Genomic DNA, 25,973 nt, shown 5'->3' with positions numbered 1-25,973 from the left:
CAGCTAAGACTCCGCCTGCTCCTAAACTCTGTTTCCCACTACCTGATGGTACCCACACCACGGGTTTAAGTGGTGAAAAGAAGAGGGCACATTAGAAAAAGTGGAATAATGCACGCATATAGTCATTTTCAAGACCAAGTCCCCACATAGAAGAAAGTCACATGAATTCCTTGACCTCTAGTGCATAGTAATAGCATGCACGTAACACATGCATGCTAGGCCCTAAAGTCAGCACATAGAGGGAGAAGAGGTTAAAACCTTGACACCAGCCTAGAGGGCACCAAAGGCTAGGTCTAGACTAGGGAGCCTTAGACTCCCTTTCCACTAGATGCATTAATAACCAGCAGATATACAGTAGACAAGAGTTTAATGACAAGACTTTAAAATTCAGGAGTATTTGCTAAAATTACAGTTCTTTGCCCTAAAATCCCAGAGCCAAAAAAGGGACCAAGAGAACATGTGTATGTGTAGGAATTCTAGGAGTTCCCCAGAGGAAGAAAGCAGGGATAATCTGCAGGCACAGTCGCAGGTGTGGGGAGAAAAGTCAGGTAAGTCGCTGTTCTTGGCACGGGTGCAGATGAGACATCAACCTATCTCGGGATGCCAGAAGAGACCCTCTTGAGGAGCTTCTGGAAGCACAGCAGGATCCGGGCCACTGTAAGTCAGCGGCAAAACGTGGTTGAAGGAGGCCTCGAGAATCCTTCATCCATGGACCCCAAAGGGTAAGTATCTTGAATGAGCCAGGGTCCAGAGGTAAACACTCACAGTGGCAGTTCTCCAGAAGACTGCTCAACTATGCCAAGCACCCCAGTGAGTAAAGGTTCTTGAATAACCCAGGGTCCAGAGGTAAACACTCACGGTGGAAGTTCTCCAGAAGACGGCTCAACTATGGCAAGCACCCCAGTGAGTAAAGGATCTTGAATAACCCAGGGTCCAGAGGTAAACACTCACGGTGGAAGTTCTCCAGAAGACGGCTCAACTATGCCAAGCACCCCAGTGAGTAAAGGATCTTGAATAACCCAGGATCCAGAGGTAAACACTCACAGTGGCAGTTCTCCAGAAGACGGCTTAGTGATGCCAAGCACCGCAGCAAGCAAAGGACATTGAATAACCCAGGCCCCAGAGGTAAACACTCACAGTGGCAGTTCTCCAGAAGACGGCTCAGCTATGGCAAGCTCCCCAGTGAGTAAAGGATCTTGAATAACCCAGGATCCAGAGGTAAACGCTCACAGTGGCAGTTCTCCAGACGATGGCTCAGCTATGCCCTCAGAGTATTGAAGTAGTGGGGGACGACTGCAGGTTTCTGCTAATTTGAGGTAAAGGGAATGTGAGATCTATCCCTTAGACCACTAAAGAAAGAAAAGACTTACTATTGTATTCCACCCGCGCACACACGCTGTGAATATTTAAAGCAGTGTGTTGCAAAATTCCAAGTAGCAACTTTGAACTTGTGAATTACTCGTGATTTGTATTTTGGATTGTAAGAGTGACTGTGTGCTTGCTTTGGTTCAACACGATAGATTTGATGATAATCTAAGTGCACAAGTGAGGGTACATCCAATTTGGGAGCACATCAGCAGAGGTCCTATTTCTGGACTCCTTCCGTGTGTGACTCCACCTTAAGGACTTCAAGTCCCAGAACTCCCAGCTTAAACGAAACGTCAGGCGCTTCAGCGCCAGCGCTTCATAAACCAAGCCGGTCTTTGGCGTCCCAAGGCCTCAGACCTTGGCTTTTCCTTCATAGGCACTTCCAACTGAAATCTCTGTAAGAATGGGAAAAAAATACGTCAATACCCTGGGGTTTGATCTTGTACGCCATGCCCGCATAGAAATGGCATGTAATTTCGCACTACAGACCATGGAAAGAGATAAATCAGGAACGGGAAAGATTTACAGCTTAGACCCCCAAGAACAACACGCTCTACTAAGATGCATGGTCACCACGAGAAAAATCGCAAGCAGAAGGCTGGCAGAGTAAAAAAAAAACACGGGTAAATAATGAAGGCAATGGACAACTTAAAGTCTGCCTGCTAAATACTCGATCACTAACTAAACCTGCACAAGATGTGCATGACTTAATAATAGATGAAGGTATAGATATAGCTTGTACCACTGAAACATGGCTGCAGGAACCGATAGGGCCAACATTTTCCATCGCAGTCCCAGACAGTTATGTGAGCTATCATAAAGACAGGGAATACAGGCACCGGAGGGGGTGGGGGGGGCACCATTATTGCCAGAGACACATCCATATGTTCCCATCAACCACCGGTTGTGAAATAGTTCACCTTAAACACACCCCCACAGACAATTGCTGTATCAATATCATACTATCATACAGACCTCCCTCTCTCATATCGGAGTTTAATGAAGATATTGCCCAGCAATTAAACACCTTCAAAGGCACTAATACTGTAACATTGTTACTAGGAGATTTCAATAGATGGTATGGGAATACAAACGATAAGGCGGCAATTTACCTAGAGAAAATATTAAACAACATCGACTTTAGGGTTATGAACTCGGACCCCACCATGGAAAATGGTAATCAACTGGATTGGGTTATTACCAATAAAGTGGAGACCAATTGCTTCATACCCAAACCTTGTATTTGGTCGGCCGTTCCACAGTGACTTTTTCATTGACCATAAAAATCCCAATGAGAAAACATCAAGGGGAATGAGCCAAAAAAAATCAGTAACGAGAACTACAAAACAATAGAGGCGGTGCACCTTGAGAAATGTATAGAGAAAGCACTAAAGCACTCTAAAGAGGAAGACTCGTGTGATGAACTGGTTCCAAATTTCCTACTACAAGCCAAACAAATGTGGATCAAAAAGCACCTCTAAAACTCAGTAAGACCTAACCATAACCACGAGAAATGGTTCAACCACACCCTAGTTGCACTGAAAAAAGGAAAAAGAAGAGAGGACAGATGGCAAAAAATTCCATCTCAGTTAAACGAAGAAAGATGGAAATAAAGTGAGAAAACCTACAGAAAATGCATATGTAACACAAAAAAACCTACTTTAATGAACAAATAAAGGCAGCAGAAAACTCGACTAGTAAACTGTTTGAAATTCTCAGAACAATCAAAGCCCTAAGCCCTAGTCCCACCTTTCCTCGCCGTCTCAGGAAGACTGTGACAAGATACAATTAGCCTTTACAGAAAAAATAAAAAAAGCCAAGGACTTACTAAGAAAGGCTCAAGAAGAGTCACTGGGCCAAATGGACCCTTTGAAAGTTGAGATTCCGAGCCATCGGGAACCTTTTAACTTCAAAAAAGTCACCACAGAAGAAATGGTAAGAATCTTAGTCGATGAAACCTACCACATGCGCCGAAAACATAATTCCCCCTAAACTCATTCTGGAAAATGCATACATCTTTGCAACTCTACTCACCAAGACGTGAATGCCTCCTTCTGTGACGGCCATGTCCTGGATAACACCAAACCAATTACCATTACACCCTTGGTAAAGAAACCAGAGTTTGATCAAAGGGACCCAGGAAATGTAAGACCAATCACAAATTGCATTTTCTTTCTCAGAGTGTTAGATGAGATCGCCACCTCCCAATTGCAGACATATGTAGAAGCTAATGAGATCCTACATAGCCAGCAGTCCGGAATTCGTGCAGCTCATAGCACTGAAACGGCAATACTGGACATACAGTCCCATATGTTAAGCATAGTGGAAAAAGGGAGCACTGGGCTACTTATACTTCTCGATCTCAGTGCAGCGTTTGATCTCTTGGATCACAATCAGCTCAAACTCTCACTTGAGAAGGGCGCAAACTGCTCCACAGAAGCAATCAGTTGGCTAACATAATTTCTCTCACACAGAAAATCTAAGGTCCGCTGGGAGGATCATTTCTCCATTGAAGAGATCATCAGCTGTGGAGTACCACAAGGGGCAAGCCTATCACCACTGCTCTTCAATTTATGTGTGATCCTTGATCAAATCGTAGCATTTTTCACAAACTACGGTGATGACATCCAGCTGGCGGTCGAACTGAGTGGAAATAACTCCCAGGACAGTGTCAATGTGGAGGCACTCTACAAATCAATTGAGAATTGGATGAACAATAATTGGCTGTGCTTAAATGCCAAGAAGACAGAGCTAATGGTCTTCGGTACAAACCAAGCTAAGGCCAAACTTAATCACCAATATGAATCCTTTGTCATTAATGACTCACAAATAAAGGTGGTCAACAAAGTAAAAACCCTAGGGATTTATATGGGAGCGTTCTTGAGCGCGAGGCGCACAGGTCCTGCTACTAAATAAGATCTGCTCCTACCATCTCAGGCTCCTCAGGACAATTTGTCCTTACCTGAGCGAGGAAAACTCTTCTACAATTGCAAGAGCAACCATATTCTCCAGATTGGACTACGGTCAATGCACTCATGCTGGGGGGCAATAAGGAGCACATCACCAAGTGCCCAACAATTCAGAACAGCGCGGCGAGGATCATAAAAAGGAAAACTACAAAGGAACATATCAGTGAAGATAGAAGAAACTTGCACTGGTTATCCGCGGAGGATAGAATCCAATTTAAGGCCTTGACTCTGACACATAGGTGCCTACACGGGAAAGCCCCAATCTACCTTAAAGGAAAACTGGTCGCCTACAAGCCGGGTCGCGCGCTTAGTTCAGATTCAAAAGGCCAAATAGAGGTAGCAAGGTGCAAGAAAGCAAATGGACTGGGTAAAGCTTTCCACATCAAAGCCGCCACTAAATGGAATAATCTTCCATTACAGGTGAGGCTGGAACAGAAATATACCATCTTCCGTAAAAAACTTAAAACCCATCTTTTCAGATAATGATCTCCTGAACCAGTCAAAGGCTCTTACGATACTATGTCTGTATTTGCCCTTCGTCTTCATGTAGGCGCCCCAATGCTTGCGAGTTTACGGCGCGATATAAACAAACAAACAAATATGCGAATCACCCCAGTGAGTAAAGGATCTTGAATAACCCAGGATCCAGAGGTAAACACTCAGTGGCGGTTCTCCAGAAGACGGCTCAGCTATGCCAAGCACCCCAGTGAGTAAAGGATCGTGAATAACCCAGGATCCAGAGGTAAACACTCAGTGGCGGTTCTCCAGAAGACGGCTCAGCTATGCCAAGCACCCCAGTGAGTAAAGGATGGTGAATAACCTAGGATCCAGAGGTAAACACTCACAGTGGCGGTTCTCCAGAAGACGGCTCAGCTATGCCAAGCACCCCAGTAAGTAAAGGTTCGTGAATAACCCAGGATCCAGAGGTAAACACTCACAGTGGCGGTTCTCCAGAAGACGGCTCAGCTATGCCAAGCACCCCAGTGAGCAAAGGATCTTGAATAACCCAGGATCCAGAGGTAAACACTCATAGTGGCTGTTCTCCAGAAGACGGTTCAGCTATGCCAAGCACCCCAGTGAGTAAAGGGTCTTGCAGGGCTTTACAGCAACCCCTCGGCCTTCTCAGTAGTAGGACCTAACCGCAAGGAGTGAAAACAGCAAGAATGGCTCCAGGAAGATGGATGAACCTGACCAGGTAGATTCAGACTTGTAGGACAGAGAGAGGCAGCCCTCCAGGAGAAACGATGGGGGAGGCGACCCTGGATGGTCTAGATGGATAGCAGATCCGGGGTAGTGGCGTCCCATATCCCCTCTGAATAATGGCCCCTTCTTACCCCGCGGTGCATGACCAAGGGCCCCTGCACAGAGTCACAGCCCATCCAGTATGAAGGCGGTTCAGCAGCCCAAAACGAAGCACAAGGGAGACGGATAGAGGACCCAACCAGTAGGACCAGAGCTGGTCCGAAGGCCGCTGCAGCTTTGTGGCTAAAATCCTCCAGCAGGCCGGTAAGCAACCTATCAAAATCCCTGCAGAAATCATGCGTGGCCTCGCCTGGGTATACCTCCTTGGCTGGCCTATGCAAGGGGGGATAGCTCAGGGGGGCAATGCACTCGTCTTGGAAGCAAGACAATGCAGCGCAACACAGGTTCGAATCCCAATCCCACCCTCAGAAACCAATGTTATAAAAGAAGAATTATAATGATAAGCTAATCCTACATAGGGACACACAAACTAAGGTTTTGGTGGCCAGCCAATCAGACCGGTCCTAAGTATTGCCAAACTAAAGGGTCCACACAAGCAGTATGCGCGTTGGCCTGTTTAAGGCACCCAGTCATTTTATTGCACACAAAGCAGAGTGGTACATTTCAGAGCGGACACAAACACCAAAACACACTGCAAACATTAATAAAATTAAAAAAGCGTCATGGGGTAAGGGGTTAAAATGTGATCGGGTTGGGATGGCCCTCCCTAATGATAAAATCGGTGATCTGTCCGCAATGAAATGTACCACTCTGTAATTGTTTGTGGTAAGGACACAAATAACCCTGTTTAAGGCAAGGGGGTGGTGTAAATTGGTCATGTAACAGCGCCTTGCTACCCCAGGGCTTAGTGCGCACGTAACTACACCCTCATAAGCACTCCTGAGAGCGCAGGGCTGTGCACCCATGCTTTCAGGCCTGCCTTTCAGCTTTCTTGAGCTACAGGACTGGAGATAACGGTGGAAAAACGAGTTGTGAAACTAGACAACGTAGCGGATGAGAGGTCGGAGAAGTGCCAGTGTCCTCGGGGAGACCCTGAAACCATGAGGAAAGTGGGCTTTGGTGCATGTTCTGAGCGTTGCTGTCTCAGGAAGATTACAAGAGCATGGATGTACATGTTGGCAACACTATTATTACGAATCTTTAGCTGAGGGTTTGTTTGAAAGGTTGATGAGCTTCCAAACCTGCTCAGGACTGGGGAGACATGGTGGGGCAAATGGGGGGGGGGGGGGCACATGGAGGGCACATGGGCTGGATGTTTCTATGCCTCGATACACGCGGCTCTGGTTCTTCAAAGCTCTCCTGGATATTTTTTGTCTGAAGGGTCCACGGGAGTTAGTTTAGTGGCCACTTGACACATGCGAGGCCACCTCGGAGGGTCCACGGCAGGAGTGGGTTTCCTGGGAGCGCCTTGGTCCTGTTTGGTGAGAGGTTTGCTGAATTGTTACCGTGCATGGTACAGTGTCCGCTTCTGCCTTCTAGGGTTTAGGGCAGAAATATGACGCTTGCGAAAGCTGGCGAGGGCCACACGTAGGTCAGCAAGTGCTACACTGAGACAGAACTGTGAATGTTAGCATGTTAAATGTCATATAACCCACTAACCAGTGCTGCAGCCGCACCGACAGCACAAGCGGACTGACACCGACCCAATACTCGCTCCAAAGCTCAGCACCTGGTGTATACTGAGTTGAAGCTGCCAACAGAACACCACTCCTCTCCCTATCCTACTCCCTCTTCACCCTACTAACCCATCCCACCTTCTCATTTGCAGATCCGCCAGAGCGCCTGGGGCCAATTTATGAGTACCTTTAACATAATCTAAAATCTCTTCTGAGACTTCAAGGTTTCATTTCTGTATTTATCCCACAAATCCTCCTGCTTCTCTGGGTGGCGACTATTGACTTCTGTGCAGCACAGGAGGCAAACCTCAAGCAGCTGTTTTCGACTGTGATGGATTGAGCGGTCATTGGGCTAAAAGATGCTCAAACATGGCCCAAGCATGGCCGTGCATAAGCCGTGCAATACTCGCCATTTCATGTTTGGACTTTTCAAGGCAGGGTTTTAAGGGAAGCTATTGAGAAAAATGTTAAATGATTTTTTCTTAGTTAACTGATGGCTCGAGTGTTCCAATGACGCCTAAGTGGTGCGGGCAATTACTTCCGGGATATTTTATATGGAGATAAATGTCCAAAGGTAAAGTCTTGGCTGCACAATTTCTCACCCTTGGCCCAAAGCTCCTTACACAGAGTAGGCCTCCATGCGGGAGACGGTTTCTGCAGCGCCCAAAGCTACTTATACGGAGAGGGTTTCTGCAGCGCCCAAAGATACTTATACGGAGAGGGTTTCTGCAGCGCCCAAAGCTACTTATACAGAGTAGGCCTCCATGCGTGAGAGGGTTCTTGCAGCGCCCAAAGCTCCTTATACAGAGGAGGCCTCTGTGAGAGAGGGTTTCTGCAGCACCCAAAGCTACTTATACGGAGGGGGTTTCTGCAGCGCCCAAAGCTACTTATACGGAGGGGGTTTCTGCAGCGCCCAAAGCTACTTATACAGAGTAGGCCTCCATGCGGGAGAGGGTTTCTGCAGCGCCCAAAGCTACTTGAACAGAGGAGGCCTCCATGCGGGAGAGGGTTCTTGCAGCACCCAAAGCTCCTTATACAGAGTAGGCCTCCATGATGCAGAGAGGGTTTTTGCAGCACCCAAAGCTACTTGTACAGAGTAGGCCACCTCATGGGAGAGGGTTTTTGCAGCACCCAAAGCTACTTATACAGAGTAGGCCACCTCGCGGGGGAGGGTTCTTGCAGCACCCAAAACTACTCATACAGAGTAGGGCACCTCGCGGGAGAGGGTTTGTGCAGTGCCCAAAGCTACATACACAGAGTAGGCCTCCATGCGGGGGAGGGTTCTTGCAGCACCCAAAGCTCCTTATACAGAATAGGCCTCAATGCGGGAGAGGGTTCTTGCAGCGCCCAAAGCTATGTATACAGAGTAGGCCTCCATGCGGGAGAGCGTTCTTGCAGCGCCCAAAGCTACGTATACAGAGTAGGCCTCCATGCGGGAGAGCGTTCTTGCAGCGCCCAAAGCTACGTATACAGAGTAGGCCTCCTTGCGGGAGAGCGTTCTTGCAGCACCCAAAGCTATGTATACAGAGTAGGCCTCCATGCGGGAGAGCGTTCTTGCAGCGCCCAAAGCTACGTATACAGAGTAGGCCTCCATGCGGGAGAGCGTTCTTGCAGCGCCCTAAGCTACTTATACAGAGTAGGCCTCCTTGCGGGAGAGCGTTCTTGCAGCACCCAAAGCTATGTATACAGAGTAGGCCTCCATGCGGGAGAGCGTTCTTGCAGAGCCCAAAGCTACGTATACAGAGTAGGCCTCCATGCGGGAGAGCGTTCTTGCAGCGCCCTAAGCTACTTATACAGAGTAGGCCTCCATGCGGGAGAGCGTTCTTGCAGCGCCCTAAGCTCCTTATACAGAGTAGGCCTCCATGCGGGAGAGCGTTCTTGCAGCGCCCTAAGCTCCTTATACAGAGTAGGCCTCCATGCGGGAGAGGGTTTCTGCAGCGCCCAAAGCTACTTGAACAGAGGAGGCCTCCATGCGGGAGAGGGTTCTTGCAGCACCCAAAGCTCCTTATACAGAGTAGGCCTCCATGATGCAGAGAGGGTTTTTGCAGCACCCAAAGCTACTTGTACAGAGTAGGCCACCTCATGGGAGAGGGTTTTTGCAGCACCCAAAGCTACTTATACAGAGTAGGCCACCTCGCGGGGGAGGGTTCTTGCAGCACCCAAAACTACTCATACAGAGTAGGGCACCTCGCGGGAGAGGGTTTGTGCAGTGCCCAAAGCTACATACACAGAGTAGGCCTCCATGCGGGGGAGGGTTCTTGCAGCACCCAAAGCTCCTTATACAGAATAGGCCTCAATGCGGGAGAGGGTTCTTGCAGCGCCCAAAGCTATGTATACAGAGTAGGCCTCCATGCGGGAGAGCGTTCTTGCAGCGCCCAAAGCTACGTATACAGAGTAGGCCTCCATGCGGGAGAGCGTTCTTGCAGCGCCCAAAGCTACGTATACAGAGTAGGCCTCCTTGCGGGAGAGCGTTCTTGCAGCACCCAAAGCTATGTATACAGAGTAGGCCTCCATGCGGGAGAGCGTTCTTGCAGCGCCCAAAGCTACGTATACAGAGTAGGCCTCCATGCGGGAGAGCGTTCTTGCAGCGCCCTAAGCTACTTATACAGAGTAGGCCTCCTTGCGGGAGAGCGTTCTTGCAGCACCCAAAGCTATGTATACAGAGTAGGCCTCCATGCGGGAGAGCGTTCTTGCAGAGCCCAAAGCTACGTATACAGAGTAGGCCTCCATGCGGGAGAGCGTTCTTGCAGCGCCCTAAGCTACTTATACAGAGTAGGCCTCCATGCGGGAGAGCGTTCTTGCAGCGCCCTAAGCTCCTTATACAGAGTAGGCCTCCATGCGGGAGAGCGTTCTTGCAGCGCCCTAAGCTCCTTATACAGAGTAGGCCTCCATGCGGGAGAGCGTTCTTGCAGCACCCAAAGCTACGTATACAGAGTAGGCCTCCATGCGGGAGAGCGTTCTTGCAGCGCCCTAAGCTACTTATACAGAGTAGGCCTCCATGCGGGAGAGCGTTCTTGCAGCGCCCTAAGCTCCTTATACAGAGTAGGCCTCCATGCGGGAGAGCGTTCTTGCAGCACCCAAAGCTACGTATAGTGAGTAGGCCTCCATGCGGGAGAGCGTACTTGCAGCACCCAAAGCTACGTATACAGAGTAGGCCTCCATGCGGAAGAGCGTTCTTGCAGCACCCAAAGCTACGTATACAGAGTAGGCCTCCATGCGGGAGAGCGTTCTTGCAGCACCCAAAGCTACGTATAGTGAGTAGGCCTCCATGCGGGAGAGCGTACTTGCAGCACCCAAAGCTACGTATACAGAGTAGGCCTCCATGCGGGAGAGCGTTCTTGCAGCACCCAAAGCTACTTACACAGACCTGGCTTTTCGCTGTAACTGGCCATGCAATGCTGAAGTGGCATATCTATGGCAGTGCCTGTGCCTGTGCTGATTCTATTGGGCCCAACCCTGTCATGACCCCATCCATGGCATATGAAGGAAGCACCCTTGTTAAAATGCGTTTTCTTGTCTAAAATATTCTTGTCTGCTTTAGTACCTCTGGTATTTTAAAGATTTTACATGTATGTACTTTCTTTTATTCACGCCCGCAAGCCACTTCTGGTGATGTCACCAGGGTTAAATAGGAACTGATAGCATCCAGGTCAAAGGTCATGCAACATCACTTCATGCAATGTCATCCAGTGTGTGATGCCTTTCCGTTACCGCTGGCATTTTGGTAAATTGATGTCCCTGAAGCTACTCACCATTTCCACTCTCACTGCCTGCAATGAAGCCTTAATTCGGCCAACTGAGGGGTAAACCAAGGCTCTGAAGAGCGAGAGCTGGGCCGAGGAGGAGACTCCAGCGGTGCCAGACAATCAGCTGTGGAAGCACAGCCAGATCTATAGTAGTTGACAAAGCGCAGGCCACTGTCATTGGGGCAGAAATATTCAAGGCATCAAAAGTGTCCCTTCTGAGGTGGGAGTGGGTGTGGGGGGCAGGGGAGAGGAGCAACAGTAGGGGAAGGGTGAATTAACACTATAAAGGGTATAATTAAGTGGTTAGTCCACAAAACCTGCAAGAATGGAAACAGTGGTAGGAGCGAAAATAAGATCAATCGTGTTTCCAAGATAAGGAGTAGGTTCAGTGACCAACTGAGGAAGCCAAAGTAAGACGGGCAGCCCGCTGACACGCGCTAACATTTCCAGCTATACTCAAAATCGGAGGAATGGGATTTCAAATCCGCTGCCAATTCTAGGAAGGCTGTGACAAAAGAGAAATCCGAAGCAAGCCAACAATGGACACACAAATGAGCATAGCCTCCATTCTAATGCCATGAGATAGTGATGGCACTGAACAGGCAAATGCTGATTGACAAATCAGCGCTAGACCACCACCCCATTATTAGACAATACTAAAGAGTACACGCTGGCAGTGTCAGACAGATCAGACTTACGCTTGGCTCGCACACCTGTCCTCTATGCGCACCCCATTATTAGACGCTACTAAAGAGTACACGCTGGCAGTGTCAGACAGATCAGACTCACGTGGCAGTGTCAGACAGATCAGACTCACGTGGCAGTGTCAGACAGATCAGACTCACGCTTGGCTCGCACACCTGTCCTCTATGCGCACCCCATTATTAGACGCTACTAAGAGTACACGCTGGCAATGCCAGACAGGTCAGATCCAGGCTTGGCTCGCACACCTGTCCTCTATGCTCGCCCCATTATTAGACGCTACTAAAGAGTACACGCTGGCAGTGTCAGACAGATCAGACTCACGTGGCAGTGTCAGACAGATCAGACTCACGTGGCAGTGTCAGACAGATCAGACTCACGCTTGGCTCGCACACCTGTCCTCTATGCGCACCCCATTATTAGACGCTACTAAGAGTACACGCTGGCAATGCCAGACAGGTCAGATCCAGGCTTGGCTCGCACACCTGTCCTCTATGCTCGCCCCATTATTAGACGCTACTAAAGAGTACACGCTGGCAGTGTCAGACAGATCAGACTCACGTGGCAGTGTCAGACAGATCAGACTCACGTGGCAGTGTCAGACAGATCAGACTCACGCTTGGCTCGCACACCTGTCCTCTATGCGCACCCCATTATTAGACGCTACTAAGAGTACACGCTGGCAATGCCAGACAGGTCAGATCCAGGCTTGGCTCGCCCACCTGTCCTCTATGCTCGCCCCATTATTAGACGCTACTAAAGAGTACACGCTGGCAGTGTCAGACAGATCAGACTCACGTGGCAGTGTCAGACAGATCAGACTCACGTGGCAGTGTCAGACAGATCAGACTCACGCTTGGCTCGCACACCTGTCCTCTATGCGCACCCCATTATTAGACGCTACTAAGAGTACACGCTGGCAATGCCAGACAGGTCAGATCCAGGCTTGGCTCGCACACCTGTCCTCTATGCTCGCCCCATTATTAGACGCTACTAAAGAGTACACGCTGGCAGTGTCAGACAGATCAGACTCACGTGGCAGTGTCAGACAGATCAGACTCACGTGGCAGTGTCAGACAGATCAGACTCACGCTTGGCTCGCACACCTGTCCTCTATGCGCACCCCATTATTAGACGCTACTAAGAGTACACGCTGGCAATGCCAGACAGGTCAGATCCAGGCTTGGCTCGCACACCTGTCCTCTATGCTCGCCCCATTATTAGACGCTACTAAAGAGTACACGCTGGCAGTGTCAGACAGATCAGACTCACGTGGCAGTGTCAGACAGATCAGACTCACGTGGCAGTGTCAGACAGATCAGACTCACGCTTGGCTCGCACACCTGTCCTCTATGCGCACCCCATTATTAGACGCTACTAAGAGTACACGCTGGCAATGCCAGACAGGTCAGATCCAGGCTTGGCTCGCCCACCTGTCCTCTATGCTCGCCCCATTATTAGACGCTACTAAAGAGTACACGCTGGCAGTGTCAGACAGATCAGACTCACGTGGCAGTGTCAGACAGATCAGACTCACGTGGCAGTGTCAGACAGATCAGACCCACGCTTGGCTCGCACACCTGTCCTCTATGCGCACCCCATTATTAGACGCTACTAAGAGTACACGCTGGCAATGCCAGACAGGTCAGATCCAGGCTTGGCTCGCACACCTGTCCTCTATGCTCGCCCCACTATTAGACGCTACTAAAGAGTACACGCTGGCAGTGTCAGACAGATCAGACTCACGTGGCAGTGTCAGACAGATCAGACTCACGTGGCAGTGTCAGACAGATCAGACTCACGCTTGGCTCGCACACCTGTCCTCTATGCGCACCCCATTATTAGACGCTACTAAGAGTACACGCTGGCAATGCCAGACAGGTCAGATCCAGGCTTGGCTCGCACACCTGTCCTCTATGCTCGCCCCATTATTAGACGCTACTAAAGAGTACACGCTGGCAGTGTCAGACAGATCAGACTCACGTGGCAGTGTCAGACAGATCAGACTCACGCTTGGCTCGCACACCTGTCCTTTACATTTCGGAAATCGTGTCCTTTAACTGTGCAAACCTTTGTCAGATATAGGGTTAAGTGTGGTTTTTGCCGCATGTTGGAAGTTGACAACACATGTATGATTGGGTGTTAGTCTGGCCAAGGGGCCTGCTGTTCTGATGGGGAATGAGCATTTTCAATGCACAGTTTAACCCCTTCCTCGCCCTGTTGGGGAGGATCTGTCTCTCTCCAGCCTGGCCGTCTCGTAGCACTCCACACCTCTGATCCTCTGATCTGTCACTATGTAGCCCGGTCTGGATCACTTCGGGGAGTCTCTCGCTCCTTTATTTGCACGGTCTTCTCTGTCCTTTCTTCACTGCAGTCTTAGTTGCCTTCTCTGGGAAACTTCTCTGCTGCAGTCGCTCTGACTGCACTCTTTATGTGCACTCTTTGCTTCTATGCATGAAGACGTCCTCCCTTTTCTCTGTGCAGTCTCTCGTTCTGCTCCACCTCATGCCAGTAACTGTTTAATTTGTGCACATGCTGTTGTGCCCTCTTTTGTCCCAAGGAGGCCTGCCCTCTGAAGATTGCGCCACTGACGCCGGTGCCCTCCTGGCATCACATGAGCTGCGAAGAGGCTGAAGAGGAGGAGGAGGATGATGATCTGGTTGTAGGTTGAGGTCCTGTGCACCGCATGGTGAGGCGGGCGGTAATCCAGGATTTGGGTCAGCTTTCGAGTCCCAGAAGCACGTGCCCCCATTATACACGCACACGTATATCTGCTCTAGATGGCGGATAGCCTAGAGCCGCTGACTCCCCAACATGGCTTCTTCTCCTCCATATTGACCCATCTACTGGATTATGTGACGCGTCTCACATCCACCTGCCTTGCATGGACACCCCCCTGGGAGGCTGGGGAGAGGGGGGAGGGGACACACTCTGTGCCCAACTGAGGTCTGCTCATGCTTGTGAAGAGGGTCCATCTGTGCGCTCCCTCCATACTGAGAACAGGAATCCTGCACAGAGGCCTTGTGTCCACAGCAGGAGTGTCAGAAGCCTGCACAGTGGGATCTGTTTCAACCCGAGGAGAGCCGGATGGGGTATGCTGCCTCCTGTGTGAACTCCGCAGCCTCCAGTGTTGATCACCTAACATTCTTAGGTTTGCCTATTAACTTGGTAACCAGAGCACTGTGAGGTTTGATGACTGTTCACTGCATGAGGATGGACACCTGTGGGCTGTTCACTGCTTCAAGGCTGCGCAGTTTATGAACTCTAACCTCACGCTGAGCCTGGATGCTGACTGCATGAGTGACGCCCAGGTGGCTGTAGGCAAACCTGGGCTTCAAGGAGGTTACCATGACAATGAGTGATGGCAACGTTGACTGGATGGCTTCTTGCGTCCTGTGCGGGGTTGTGGGGGGGATAGAGGAGTACATTGGCACCTAGAGGTAGCCATGCTGAAGTCTTAACTATGGAGATCTGCCCCATAGCTTCTGCTGAGCTGCAAGGTGTATGTTTCTAAAGATGGCTTTTAAAGAAGCCTGAGCTTAAGAAGTGTGGACATGTCTATGATGAAATACCAGCGGAGATTGTATTGTAGTGTCAGAATGTGTCGCAAGTCATTAATAGGGCGAGCTTTTGTTGAGGTCTGGCTGCAGCCTAGCCAATGGTGAGATATTGGTACAGCCTGCCTGAAGCAGAGATAGCATCAGTTTTCTGGGAGCCTACCTGGTGTTGAGATGATAGTCCATCCTTCTCAAAGACTAGACAATTGTGAGATATTGGTACAGCCTGCCTGAAGCAGAGATATCATCAGTTTTCTTGGAGCCTACCTGGTGTTGAGATGATAGTCCATCCTTCTCAAAGACTAGCCAATTGTGAGATATTGGTACAGCCTGTCTGAAGCAGAGATAGCATCAGTTTTCTGGGAGCCTACCTGGTGTTGAGATGATAGTCCATCCTTCTCAAAGACTAGCCAATTGTGAGATATTGGTACAGCCTGCCTGAAGCAGAGATAGCATCAGTTTTCTTGGAGCCTACCTGGTGTTGAGATGATAGTCCATCCTTCTCAAAGACTAGCCAATTGTGAGATATTGGTACAGCCTGCCTGAAGCAGAGATAGCATCAGTTTTCTGGGAGCCTACCTGGTGTTGAGATGATAGTCCATCCTTCTTGAAGACTAGCCAATGGTGAGCTATTATTACAGACTTCTTGAATCTTAGCTGAGGGTGAGGAGTTATTGCAGCCATTGAAACCTAGCCACTGTGGGATACTATTGCAGCCATTGAAACCTAGCCACTGGTGCGATACTATTGCAGCCATTGAAACCTAGCCACTGGTGCGATACTATTGCAGCCATTGAAACCTAGCCACTGGTGGGATACTATTGCAGCCATTGAAACCTAGCCACTGGTGCGATACTATTGCAGCCATTGAAACCTAGCCACTGGTGGGATACTATTGCAGCCATTGAAACCTAGCCACTGGTGGGATACTATTGCAGCCATTGAAACCTAGCCACTGGTGCGATACTATTGCAGCCATTGAAACCTAGCCACTGGTGCGATACTATTGCAGCCATTGAAACCTAGCCACTGGTGGGATACTATTGCAGCCATTGAAACCTAGCCACTGGTGGGATACTATTGCAGCCATTGAAACCTAGCCACTGTGGGATACTATTGCAGACATTGAAACCTAGCCACTGGTGGGATACTATTGCAGAAATTGAAACCTAGCCACTGGTGGGATACTATTGCAGCCATTGAAACCTAGCCACTGGTGGGATACTATTGCAGCCATTTTGAAGCCCGGCTGAAGAAGATATATCATTGTACTCTTCTTGAAGTGTAGACAAGTGTGAGATAATATTGTGGACTTCCAGAAGCCTAGCCAAGGGCGAGTGATTATTGCAGATGTCTTGAAGCCTAGCCAAGGGTGAGTGATTATTGCAGATGTCTTGAAGCCTAGCCAAGGGTGAGTGATTATTGCAGATGTCTTGAAGCCTAGCCAAGGGCGAGTGATTATTGCAGATGTCTTGAAGCCTAGCCAAGGGCGAGTGATTATTGCAGATGTCTTGAAGCCTAGCCAAGGGCGAGTGATTATTGCAGATGTCTTGAAGCCTAGCCAAGGGCGAGTGATTATTGCCGATGTCTTGAAGCCTAGCCATGGGCGAGTGATTATTGCAGATGTCTTGAAGCCTAGCCAAGGGCGAGTGATTATTGCAGATGTCTTGAAGCCTAGCCATGGGCGAGTGATTATTGCAGATGTCTTGAAGCCTAGCCAAGGGTGAGTGATTATTGCAGATGTCTTGAAGCCTAGCCAAGGGCGAGTGATTATCGCAGATGTCTTGAAGCCTAGCCAAGGGCGAGTGATTATTGCAGATGTCTTGAAGCCTAGCCAAGGGCGAGTGATTATTGCAGATGTCTTGAAGCCTAGCCAAGGGCGAGTGATTATTGCAGATGTCTTGAAGCCTAGCCAAGGGCGAGTGATTATTGCAGATGTCTTGAAGCCTAGCCAAGGGCGAGTGATTATTGCAGATGTCTTGAAGCCTAGCCAAGGGCGAGTGATTATTGCAGATGTCTTGAAGCCTAGCCAAGGGCGAGTGATTATTGCAGATGTCTTGAAGGCTAGCCAAGGGTGAGTGATTATTGTATTGTTCTTGAAGTTTAGCCGAGGGTGAAATGCTGTCTTCTTGAATCCTAGCTGAGAGTGACATTATAGCGTAGTCTTCTAGAGGCCTCACCCAAGATGCGTTATTATTCTTTTTCTAGAAACCTATCTGAGGGTGAGGTATTATAACAGGCTTTCTGAAGCATATCTGAGGGTGAGATAGCTACTGAATGTCTGCCGAATGTCTCTTTGATGCATGCTTGGGTAAAGAAGTCTTATAGATGGGTGTGAATCAGCCTGAGATGAAGTGTGTTCTCTGGCGGGTGTAAACTCTAGTCTCATAAGAACCTTGACGCTGTACACTTTTTTCCCGTGCATGTTTTGCAGTGTGTCCTAGAGCGAGAGCCACTGGGCTTCTTGTTCTGTGGGCAGTGACGTTTTGCCCTGGATAAGGTAGACGGTCATGTTCTGCTTGAGCTGTGCTCTTAGGAGGGGTCTGAAGAGCAGTGATAACAGAGGGGGTAGAGGGGGCCATGGAAGAGCTGGTGAGGTATTTTGCCATGGATTCTTCTCCAACAGTTTTCAGTTTTTTTGTCGTCTTTGAGGTCCGATTTCAAGTGCAAACCAAATCTTTTTGCTCCTAGAGTTTTTTCTGAACGTTCCCAATCAAGTCTGTGTTTTGATGTCAAGCTGCTCTTTTGGTTGTTTACCTGGACTGACTTCTTCAGGCCGAGTCTGTGATGTGGCCCGTGTCCTCCTTGATGTCAGTGATCCAGATCGGGTCCTCTGACATGATTTGGTTTTCAGATTGAGTCCTCCTTGATGCGGGTCAGTGTTCCCAACTGGAAAGCTCTTGATGCGATTCCGTATTCCCAATTGGGTCCTTCTTCATGAAAGTCTGTTTTCCTGATTAATGCAAGTCTGTGTTTCTGATTGGACCATTTTGAAGTGAGTCAGTGTTGAAACCTATCCGAGGGTGAGGTGTTATAACAGGCTTTCTGATGGGGGTTGGTGTTCCTGAGGAAGTCCTTCTTAATGCTAGTTGGTGTTGGTGTTCCTGATTGGGTCCTTCTTGATGGGAGTTGGTGTTCCCGATTGGGTCCTTCTTGATGGGAGTTGGTGTTCCCGATTGGGTCCTTCTTGATGGGAGTCGGTGTTCCCGATTGGGTCCTTCTTGATGGGAGTTGGTGTTCCCGATTGGGTCCTTCTTGATGGGAGTTGGTGTTCCCGATTGGGTCCTTCTTGATGGGAGTTGGTGTTCCCGATTGGGTCCTTCTTGATGGGAGTTGGTGTTCCCGATTGGGTCCTTCTTGATGGGAGGTGGTGTTCCCGATTGGGTCCTTCTTGATGGGAGGTGGTGCTCCCGATTGGGTCCTTCTTAATGGGAGTTGGTGTTCTCTGAGGGAGTCCTTCTTGATGTGAGCCAGTGTTTCTGATTGGTTTCTTCTATTGGCGTGAGTCTGTATTCCATATTTGATTGGATACCTCCTTCAGGTGGTCGGAGATCTATTCTCAGTGATGTGTTCTGTGGCTTACGTTGGGTGGATGAGATTGTCTAAAGACTGGTTCAGGGAAAGATGTGCTTTACAAGGTTCATGGGTGCAGCCTAGAGTGAAGTGCTTCTGGTGTGTATCTGTACCAGATGTCCTTGGGCGACATCTTGCCTCGCTTTCTGGGTGCCGTCTTTAAGTGCTTCTGAATCTTAGTGTTTCTTGAAAAGCGTCAGTCATTTCTCTTTAGACCAGAAATACTAATCTGCTATTTATAAAAGGCATTTTATCTGTTGGGTTACCTCAAAATGTACTCTCCAAGGAGAGAATTTGGGAATGCTATGGATGTATAGAACTAGAAGGGCAAGACAGGTTGACGGTTGCTTTGGAAGTATGTTCTGGGAATACCGCTTCCCTGACCCCTTAAAGGCCTGCATTTGGCCTTCTGTCTGATGTACCCAAGATTTTGTTGACCCTCAATGGTCACACTTCGTGCACCTTGTATCTTCCAGTCTAAGCTGGGAGAGGAACGTGCATGTAGTGTGTGTGATCTTGGTTCAGTGTGTGTAGGGTCCCTCCTGTTGGAGTGCTACCACCTCATGCCTTGAGTGTTCCAGTCAAGGCTGGGAAGAGAGCTTTCCAGAAGGCCTGTGTGTGGTCTGTTTTGGCAGTGTTCAAAGCTTATTTCTTCAATCTAACTCCAAGCCTCCTGTCTTGCAGCCACGCGAGAAGGGCCGAATGCGCTTTCACAGGCTTCAGAATGTCCAGATTGGTCTAGACTTCCTGAAGCAGAGACAGGTGAGTCCGCCGGTTGGTGCCAGGGCTTGGTCGGGTGTGGAAGTTGTGCGCAGACAGTACTCGAGTGTGGTAGTTGTGCTGGGACAGTAATCAGGCATGGAAGCTGTGGTGGGACAGTAACCGGTGGGTGGGGGTTGAAAGCAGTGGTGGGACAGTAGCCGGGCATGGACGCTGTGGTGGGACAGTAGCTGGGCGTGGACGCTGTGGTGGGGACAGTAGCCGGGCGTGGACCCTGTGGTTGGACAGTCACCGGGCAATAGAAGCTGTGGTGGGACAGTAGCCGGGCATGGACGCTGTGGTGGGACAGTAGCCGGGCGTGGACTCTGTGGTGGAACAGTAACCGGGGTCTGTGGGGGGCGTGGAAGCTGTGGTGGGACAGTAACCAGGAGGCGTGGGGGCCATGAAAGCTGTGGTGGGACAGTAGCCAGGCATGGAAGCAGTGGTGGGACAGTAGCCAGGCGTGGATGCTGTGGTGGGACAGTATCCGGGCATGGATGCTGTGGTGGGACAGTATCCGGGCATGGATGCTGTGGTGGGACAGTATCCGGGTGTGAAAGCAGTAGTGGGACAGTATCTGGGTGTGGACGCTGTGGCGGGACTGTAGCCAGGCGTGGACGCTGTGGTGGGATAGTAGCCGGGCGTGGATGCTGTGGTGGGACAGTAGCCAGGCGTGGACGCTGTGGTGGGACAGTAACCGGGGTGTGTGAGGTGCGTGGAAGCTGTGGTGGGACAGTAACCTGGGGGCGTGGATGCTGTGGTGGGACAGTAGCCTGGCATGGAGGCCGTGGTTGGACAGTAAATGGGGTTTGTGGGGGGGCGTGGAAGCTGTGGTGGGACAGTAACCGGGGGGAATTGGGGGCGTGGAAGCAGTAGTGGGACAGTAGCCGGGCGTGGAAGCTGTGGTGGGACAGTAGCCAGGCGTGGAAGCTGTGGTGGGACAGTAGCCAGGCGTGGAAGCTGTGGTGGGACAGTAGCCGGGCGTGGAAGCTGTGGTGGGACAGTAGCCAGGCGTGGAAGCTGTGGTGGGACAGTAGCAGGGCGTGAAAGCTGTGGTGGGACAGTAGCAGGGCATGGAAGCAGTAGTCGGACAGTAGCCGGGCGTGGACGCTGTGGTGGGACAGTAAGCGGGGTGTGTGGGGGGCGTGGAAGCTGTGGTGGGACAGTAACCAGGGGCAATGGGGGTGTGGAAGCTGTGGTGAGACAGTAACCAGGGGCAATGGGGGTGTGGAAGCTGTGGTGAGACAGTAACCAGGGGCAATGGGGGTGTGGAAGCAGTGGTGGGACAGTAGCCGGGCATGGAAGCAGTAGTGGGACAGTAGCTGGGTGTGGATGCTGTGGTGGGACAGTAGCCAGGTGTGGAAGCAGTAGTGGGACAGTAGCCAGGCGTGGACGCTGTGGTGGGACAGTAACCGGGGTGTGTGGGGGGCGTGGAAGCTGTGGTGGGACAGTAACCTGAGGGTGTGGGGGGCGTGGAAGCAGTGGTGGGACAGTAGCCAGGCGTGGACGCTGTGGTGGGACAGTAACCGGGGTGTGTCGGGGCGTGGAAGCTGTGGTGGGACAGTAATCTGGGGTGTGGGGGGCGTGGAAGCAGTGGTGGGACAGTAGCCGGGTGTGGACACTGTGGTGTGATGTTAGCATTATTAGGAACAGTGCAGTGATTAAGTTGCAGCTGCTGATGACATGCACCAGCTGAATGTGTGGGCGTGGACAGGACATTGGCAGTGATACCAGTCATTAACCTGCTTCAGATTGACAGTATTTCTTTCATTTAGGTGAAATTAGTGAACATACGAAATGATGACATCACAGACGGGAACCCAAAGTTGACCCTTGGTCTCATCTGGACCATTATCCTCCACTTCCAGGTAAGGCCATGGTTTTCATACGCCCTTAACCCTAATTCAGTTGACAATAGCCGGGCTGGTGAGGTGAAAGTTAATTTTGCATGTTAAGTGGTCTCTTGCTCCCCTGTCTCTTAACGCTTCATTATATTGTTTGTTTGTTTGTTTATTCACTTATTACGCGCCCCAGACCCGTAGCTAATCGGGCGTCACAGTATGAGAATGCAAGGCTTACATAGTTATACAGTATACAGATATATACAAATATGATACAGATGCTTATGCAGTTACAACATTATGCAATGTGCGAATATAGCAGCTTATATAGTTACAACAATATTCAATGTACAAATATACAAATTACAGAGAGTTACACTCCGAGGAGCACTTAGACTCGCAGGTAGAATATATTACACTTGAGTTTCAAGTAGTAGCGCGAAGTTAAGTTGCGATAATGGGTAAGAAGGAATAAGTAACTCCACACAGCCTGAAGGTAGGAGGCTAAGGGTCAGACGAAATGATGTGTTTTATAACATTTTTTCTGAAGAGTAGGTAAGGTTGGTCAGTGCTCAAGTCTTGTGGCAGTAAATTCCATGATTTCGCCGCCTTTACAGGGAAGCTATTACCACCAATAGTGGTGAGCCTATATCTAGGAATAGCCAGGCAGTTAATATTGCCAGCTTTAGTTGGTCTAGGAGAGATTCTTCTCTGGAGTTTGTCTGTAAGGTAGCTAGGGGCAGCGTTATTGAGAGTGTTATGAGTCAGAGACAACGTCTTTAGCTGTATTTTATTGCCCGTAGACAGCCATTTATCTTGGCGTCTAAGGGAGGAGATATGATTTCTTTTGTTTATGCCTAGGGCTGCTCTTATGGCATTATTTTGTAATGTCTGGAGTTCCGGATGGTAGTTTTATTGGCACCACTATATAGGGCATTACAATAATCAATTCTAGAGAGTATTAAAGCTCTGGCCAGGATCAGAAAACTATCATCAGAGAGGAATGGTTGGCCTGCTCTAAGCGGCTTGCAAGTGTAGTCCGTGGATGAGGTCAGGGATTTTATCTGTTTATCAAAAGACAGTGTGGAGTCCAAGTAGAAACCAAGAGTTCTTACCTCCTTGTAGACTTTAATGGTATTCCTGTAAATATTAAATGAAGAAAACTCCTGTCCTCGTTTTTAAATGTTGGCCTGTGATCCCAAAATTAACAACTCAGTCTTATCGTCGTTCAAACATAGGCCATGAGTGGCCATCCATGCTTGGATGATAAGATATACCTTGTTCACTAACTCTGTGTCCTTACTATGATCCCCAGAAAGTGGGAGGAAAATCTGAGTGTCATCTGCATAATTCATGTAGGTGACACCCAGATGGTCCAGATCATCGAACAGGGGGTTGGTGAAGATATTGTAGAGAGTTGGCGATACACAAGAGCCCTGAGGAACACCGCACAGGATAAGTGGTCGGGTCGGCAGCTGCTGAGGGAGAGAAGACTCTCATAGTTCTCTCACTCAGGAAGGATTCAATCCACCTTATAGCCTCCGGGGAGAAATGGGCTGCAGAGTCAAGGTGTCTGCAGAGGACCTTATGATCAACCAGATCAAATGCAGCTGAGAGATCAAGTAGGAGCAGAGGTACTGTCCTCCCTTTGTCTCTCAGCTCGTCTATTTGGGATTTTAAATCGATTAAGGCTGTTTCCGTTCCGTGTAATGGGCAGAAGCCAGATTGTCTACTACCTAGGAGTTTATGCAATTCAAGGTGTTTTTGAATTTGATTGTAGTCGGCTTTGTCCAATATTTTGAATAAAAATGGAACCGTGGTAATGGGACGGTAATTAGTGGGGATGAGAGGATCTAATGTCTGTTTCTTGAGGAGAGTGAGCACCCAAGATTGTTTAAGATTGGAAGGGATGGAGCCTGAGGCAAAGGAGGCATTAATCAGTTTAGTAATGAATGGAGATAGTTCTCTGGAAGCATCTTTTATTAGTTGTGCTGGGCAGATGTCACCTTTGCAATTAGAGGGCTTCAGTGACAGGATAATATTTTCTACTTCCAGAGTAGACATTTTGGAAAAGTGGAATATATCATTGTGTGCCTCGGTGACACACTGGGCAGAGGGTTTTTAGGCGAGTACTTTAGATTCAGTACTTTTTTGCTGTATTTTATTTTGGAGCATGTTGATTTTATTGGCTAGCACCTGCTGGATGTCTGCACACCAAGATTTGTCTTTGGTACAGATGTCAGGTATAGCTATTGGAGACTCTAGTTCTTTTAGTATGGAGAAAAGTTCTTTCATACTAGAATTAGATTTGGCAATGCACTCATCATAGGAGTTACGTTTTGCCCGGCAAACTTCCTTCTTGTAATGCGAGGAGAGTGAGGTTAATTTGGCTTTGTCCTCATTGGAAGGGCAAAGTCTCCAATTAGTTTCACTTTTTCTTTTCAAAATGCAAAGGTCTTTAGTTGTGGCATAAACCATTTATTTAAGTGGGCTATTGATTTGCTGGATCTTAATTTGAGAGGGACAATTTTGTCCAGTGTGGTGAGCATAATCTTGTTATATTCATGAACTAAGATACTGGGATCAAGATTTTCAGGCAGTGCGTTCAGAGTGGGGAGGATCGCAGGGATTACTTTCTCCACTGTAATGCTTTTTTTATTTCTGGTGAGCCAGGGTGGCGCTAATGGGGGAGCTAGTGGAGTGGGTCTTGTGGTGGATAGGTAGAAGGACACCAGTGAATGGTCTGTCCACGATAGAGGCAGGATAGCTGAGACGGTAACTGTGCAGTTGTAGTCCGCTATACAATCCAGTATTCTCCCTTTTAGGTGGGTCGGTTTATTAACTTTTTGAGTAAGTCCTAGTGAACTGATTATATTAACTATATCTGTGGCGTTTTTATCCATTTGGCCATTAAAACCTATGTTGAAGTCCCCTAATAGGAGTAATTGAGAGGACGGTTTAAGGTTATTCGTAAGTAAGTTGTGCCGATCCTCCTCAAAGGCGCCAAGAGGACCAGGTGGTCTATATATTAGGTGGATGGTAAGATATTGTGAGTTATTTATCTGGAATTTAGCAGAAAGAATTTCACACGATTGTAACAAGTGAGTAGGGGCTAGTCTTAGGGAGAGACATTTTTTAGAAATGAGGGCAATGCCACCACCTCGGGCACCGTCTCGGTCTTGTCTAACTATTGTATAGCCATCTGGGATAGCTAGCATGAGTGAGGGTCCTGCTGCATTGTGAAGCCATGTTTCCGTAATCGCAAGGAAATCCAAGTTACCTTCTGTAATTAGGTCAGCCATGTCGGTGGCATGGGCGACGAGCGATCTCACATTAAGAAGCGCACCTTTGAGGGGGGCTCAATAGCTTCTTTGACTAGGATAGGTTTGGCTGTATTATTATCACATAACGTGCGCTTGTGATTGTTAGTCTGGGGGGCATTTATGCTAGAGATGGACAAAGGCGGAGACCGCTTGGAATGGCTAAGTTTCAGACTAGTTTTGTAGTTAATTTTCAGGTTGGTAGGCGGTAGGGATCTTCTCAGCGGTTCATATAATTTGGTTAATCTGGCATGGAGTCTAATGTTTCTGTTGGACGTGGCACAAGGTAGCGAAGCATATGTTACTGTGTCCGAAGCACTATTGTGTATAAATTGGATCGTAGTGACGTTGTTTGTTACTGTATTTGTCAATATAGTCAGACTAGGGTCTGAGATAGGTACTAGTGGGAGCTGAGCGAAGTATACTTGGCTTCTGGAACCGACGTGTGTGGTGGCAGCCATTGTGCAGAGCAGTATTACTAAAGTTAACATCTTTCCCAATTAAAGTATCAAGGATATGGTGCTACTCATAGAGGTACCTGGGCGAAGTCACAACTAGGTAGCACAAAAATGGCTCAACTGAAGAGCATACGAAGAGGAGTACCTATAAATCAACTAATCACTTAGGTCTAAGCATAGTTAAGCAGCAAAAAGTAGAGCAGTACCGGTGAGGCATCTAGACAATGGTGCAATTATCAGTAGCCACTTAAACAGCATTACTGCGATAAAACATGTCAAGCAACTGGGCGCCTGAGCAGTAGCAACGCAATGACATGCCAGGCAGTAGCAACAAAATGGGCCAGTACAGTTGGGCACCTAGGCCGAATCATCGTATGGGCAGCAATGGTAGTCAGGAGAGGGCAAAACAAGATAGTACAGAGGCCTGTTGTAACTAGATTTCTGAGGCTTGTGGAATCTGCTTAGATCACATGCTGTGCATAGGCCGACATCTAGTGGAAGCTGCAGAGTATTACAGTTTGTTTTTAGAAACTTGAAAATGGGCGTCGACACAGGGCGTGCCAGTAATACTATCCCTAGTGTGACGTCCACTGTACCCAAGATCCCTCACGCGTCTAGGATCCTCAGATTGTTTTTTTCGCCATACTGGTCGGAAGCATTTTGCGGAGTCCCCTGGCCTTAGCCATACTTTTGCTAAAATATTAATTTATTTACATCCTTCCCCATCCCAACGTAGAACTTCGACACTCAACGCCGGCTGGAGAAGAAATCGACCGTCGGCTGCTGCACGACGGATTTGGG

At 48.9% G+C, this 25,973-nt stretch overlaps 1 protein-coding gene across 8 annotated transcripts in view; it reads left to right on the top strand.

The window, feature by feature from the left end:
- Positions 1-25,973, top strand: part of MACF1 (microtubule actin crosslinking factor 1) — a 1,825,008-nt gene that overhangs the window by 395,665 nt on the left and 1,403,370 nt on the right. For all 8 annotated transcript variants that reach the window (XM_069622429.1, XM_069622430.1, XM_069622431.1 and 5 more), the window contains 2 exons: positions 19,479-19,556; positions 21,329-21,421. In XM_069622429.1, the coding sequence (XP_069478530.1) occupies positions 19,479-19,556; positions 21,329-21,421 (171 nt within the window). The remainder of the gene's footprint in view (positions 1-19,478; positions 19,557-21,328; positions 21,422-25,973) is intronic.

Source organism: Ambystoma mexicanum, chromosome 11 (assembly GCF_040938575.1).
Source record: "Ambystoma mexicanum isolate Mex_15411 chromosome 11, UKY_AmexF1_1, whole genome shotgun sequence".
NCBI lineage: Eukaryota > Metazoa > Chordata > Amphibia > Caudata > Ambystomatidae > Ambystoma > Ambystoma mexicanum.
This window is presented reverse-complemented; position numbering and strand designations above follow the sequence as displayed.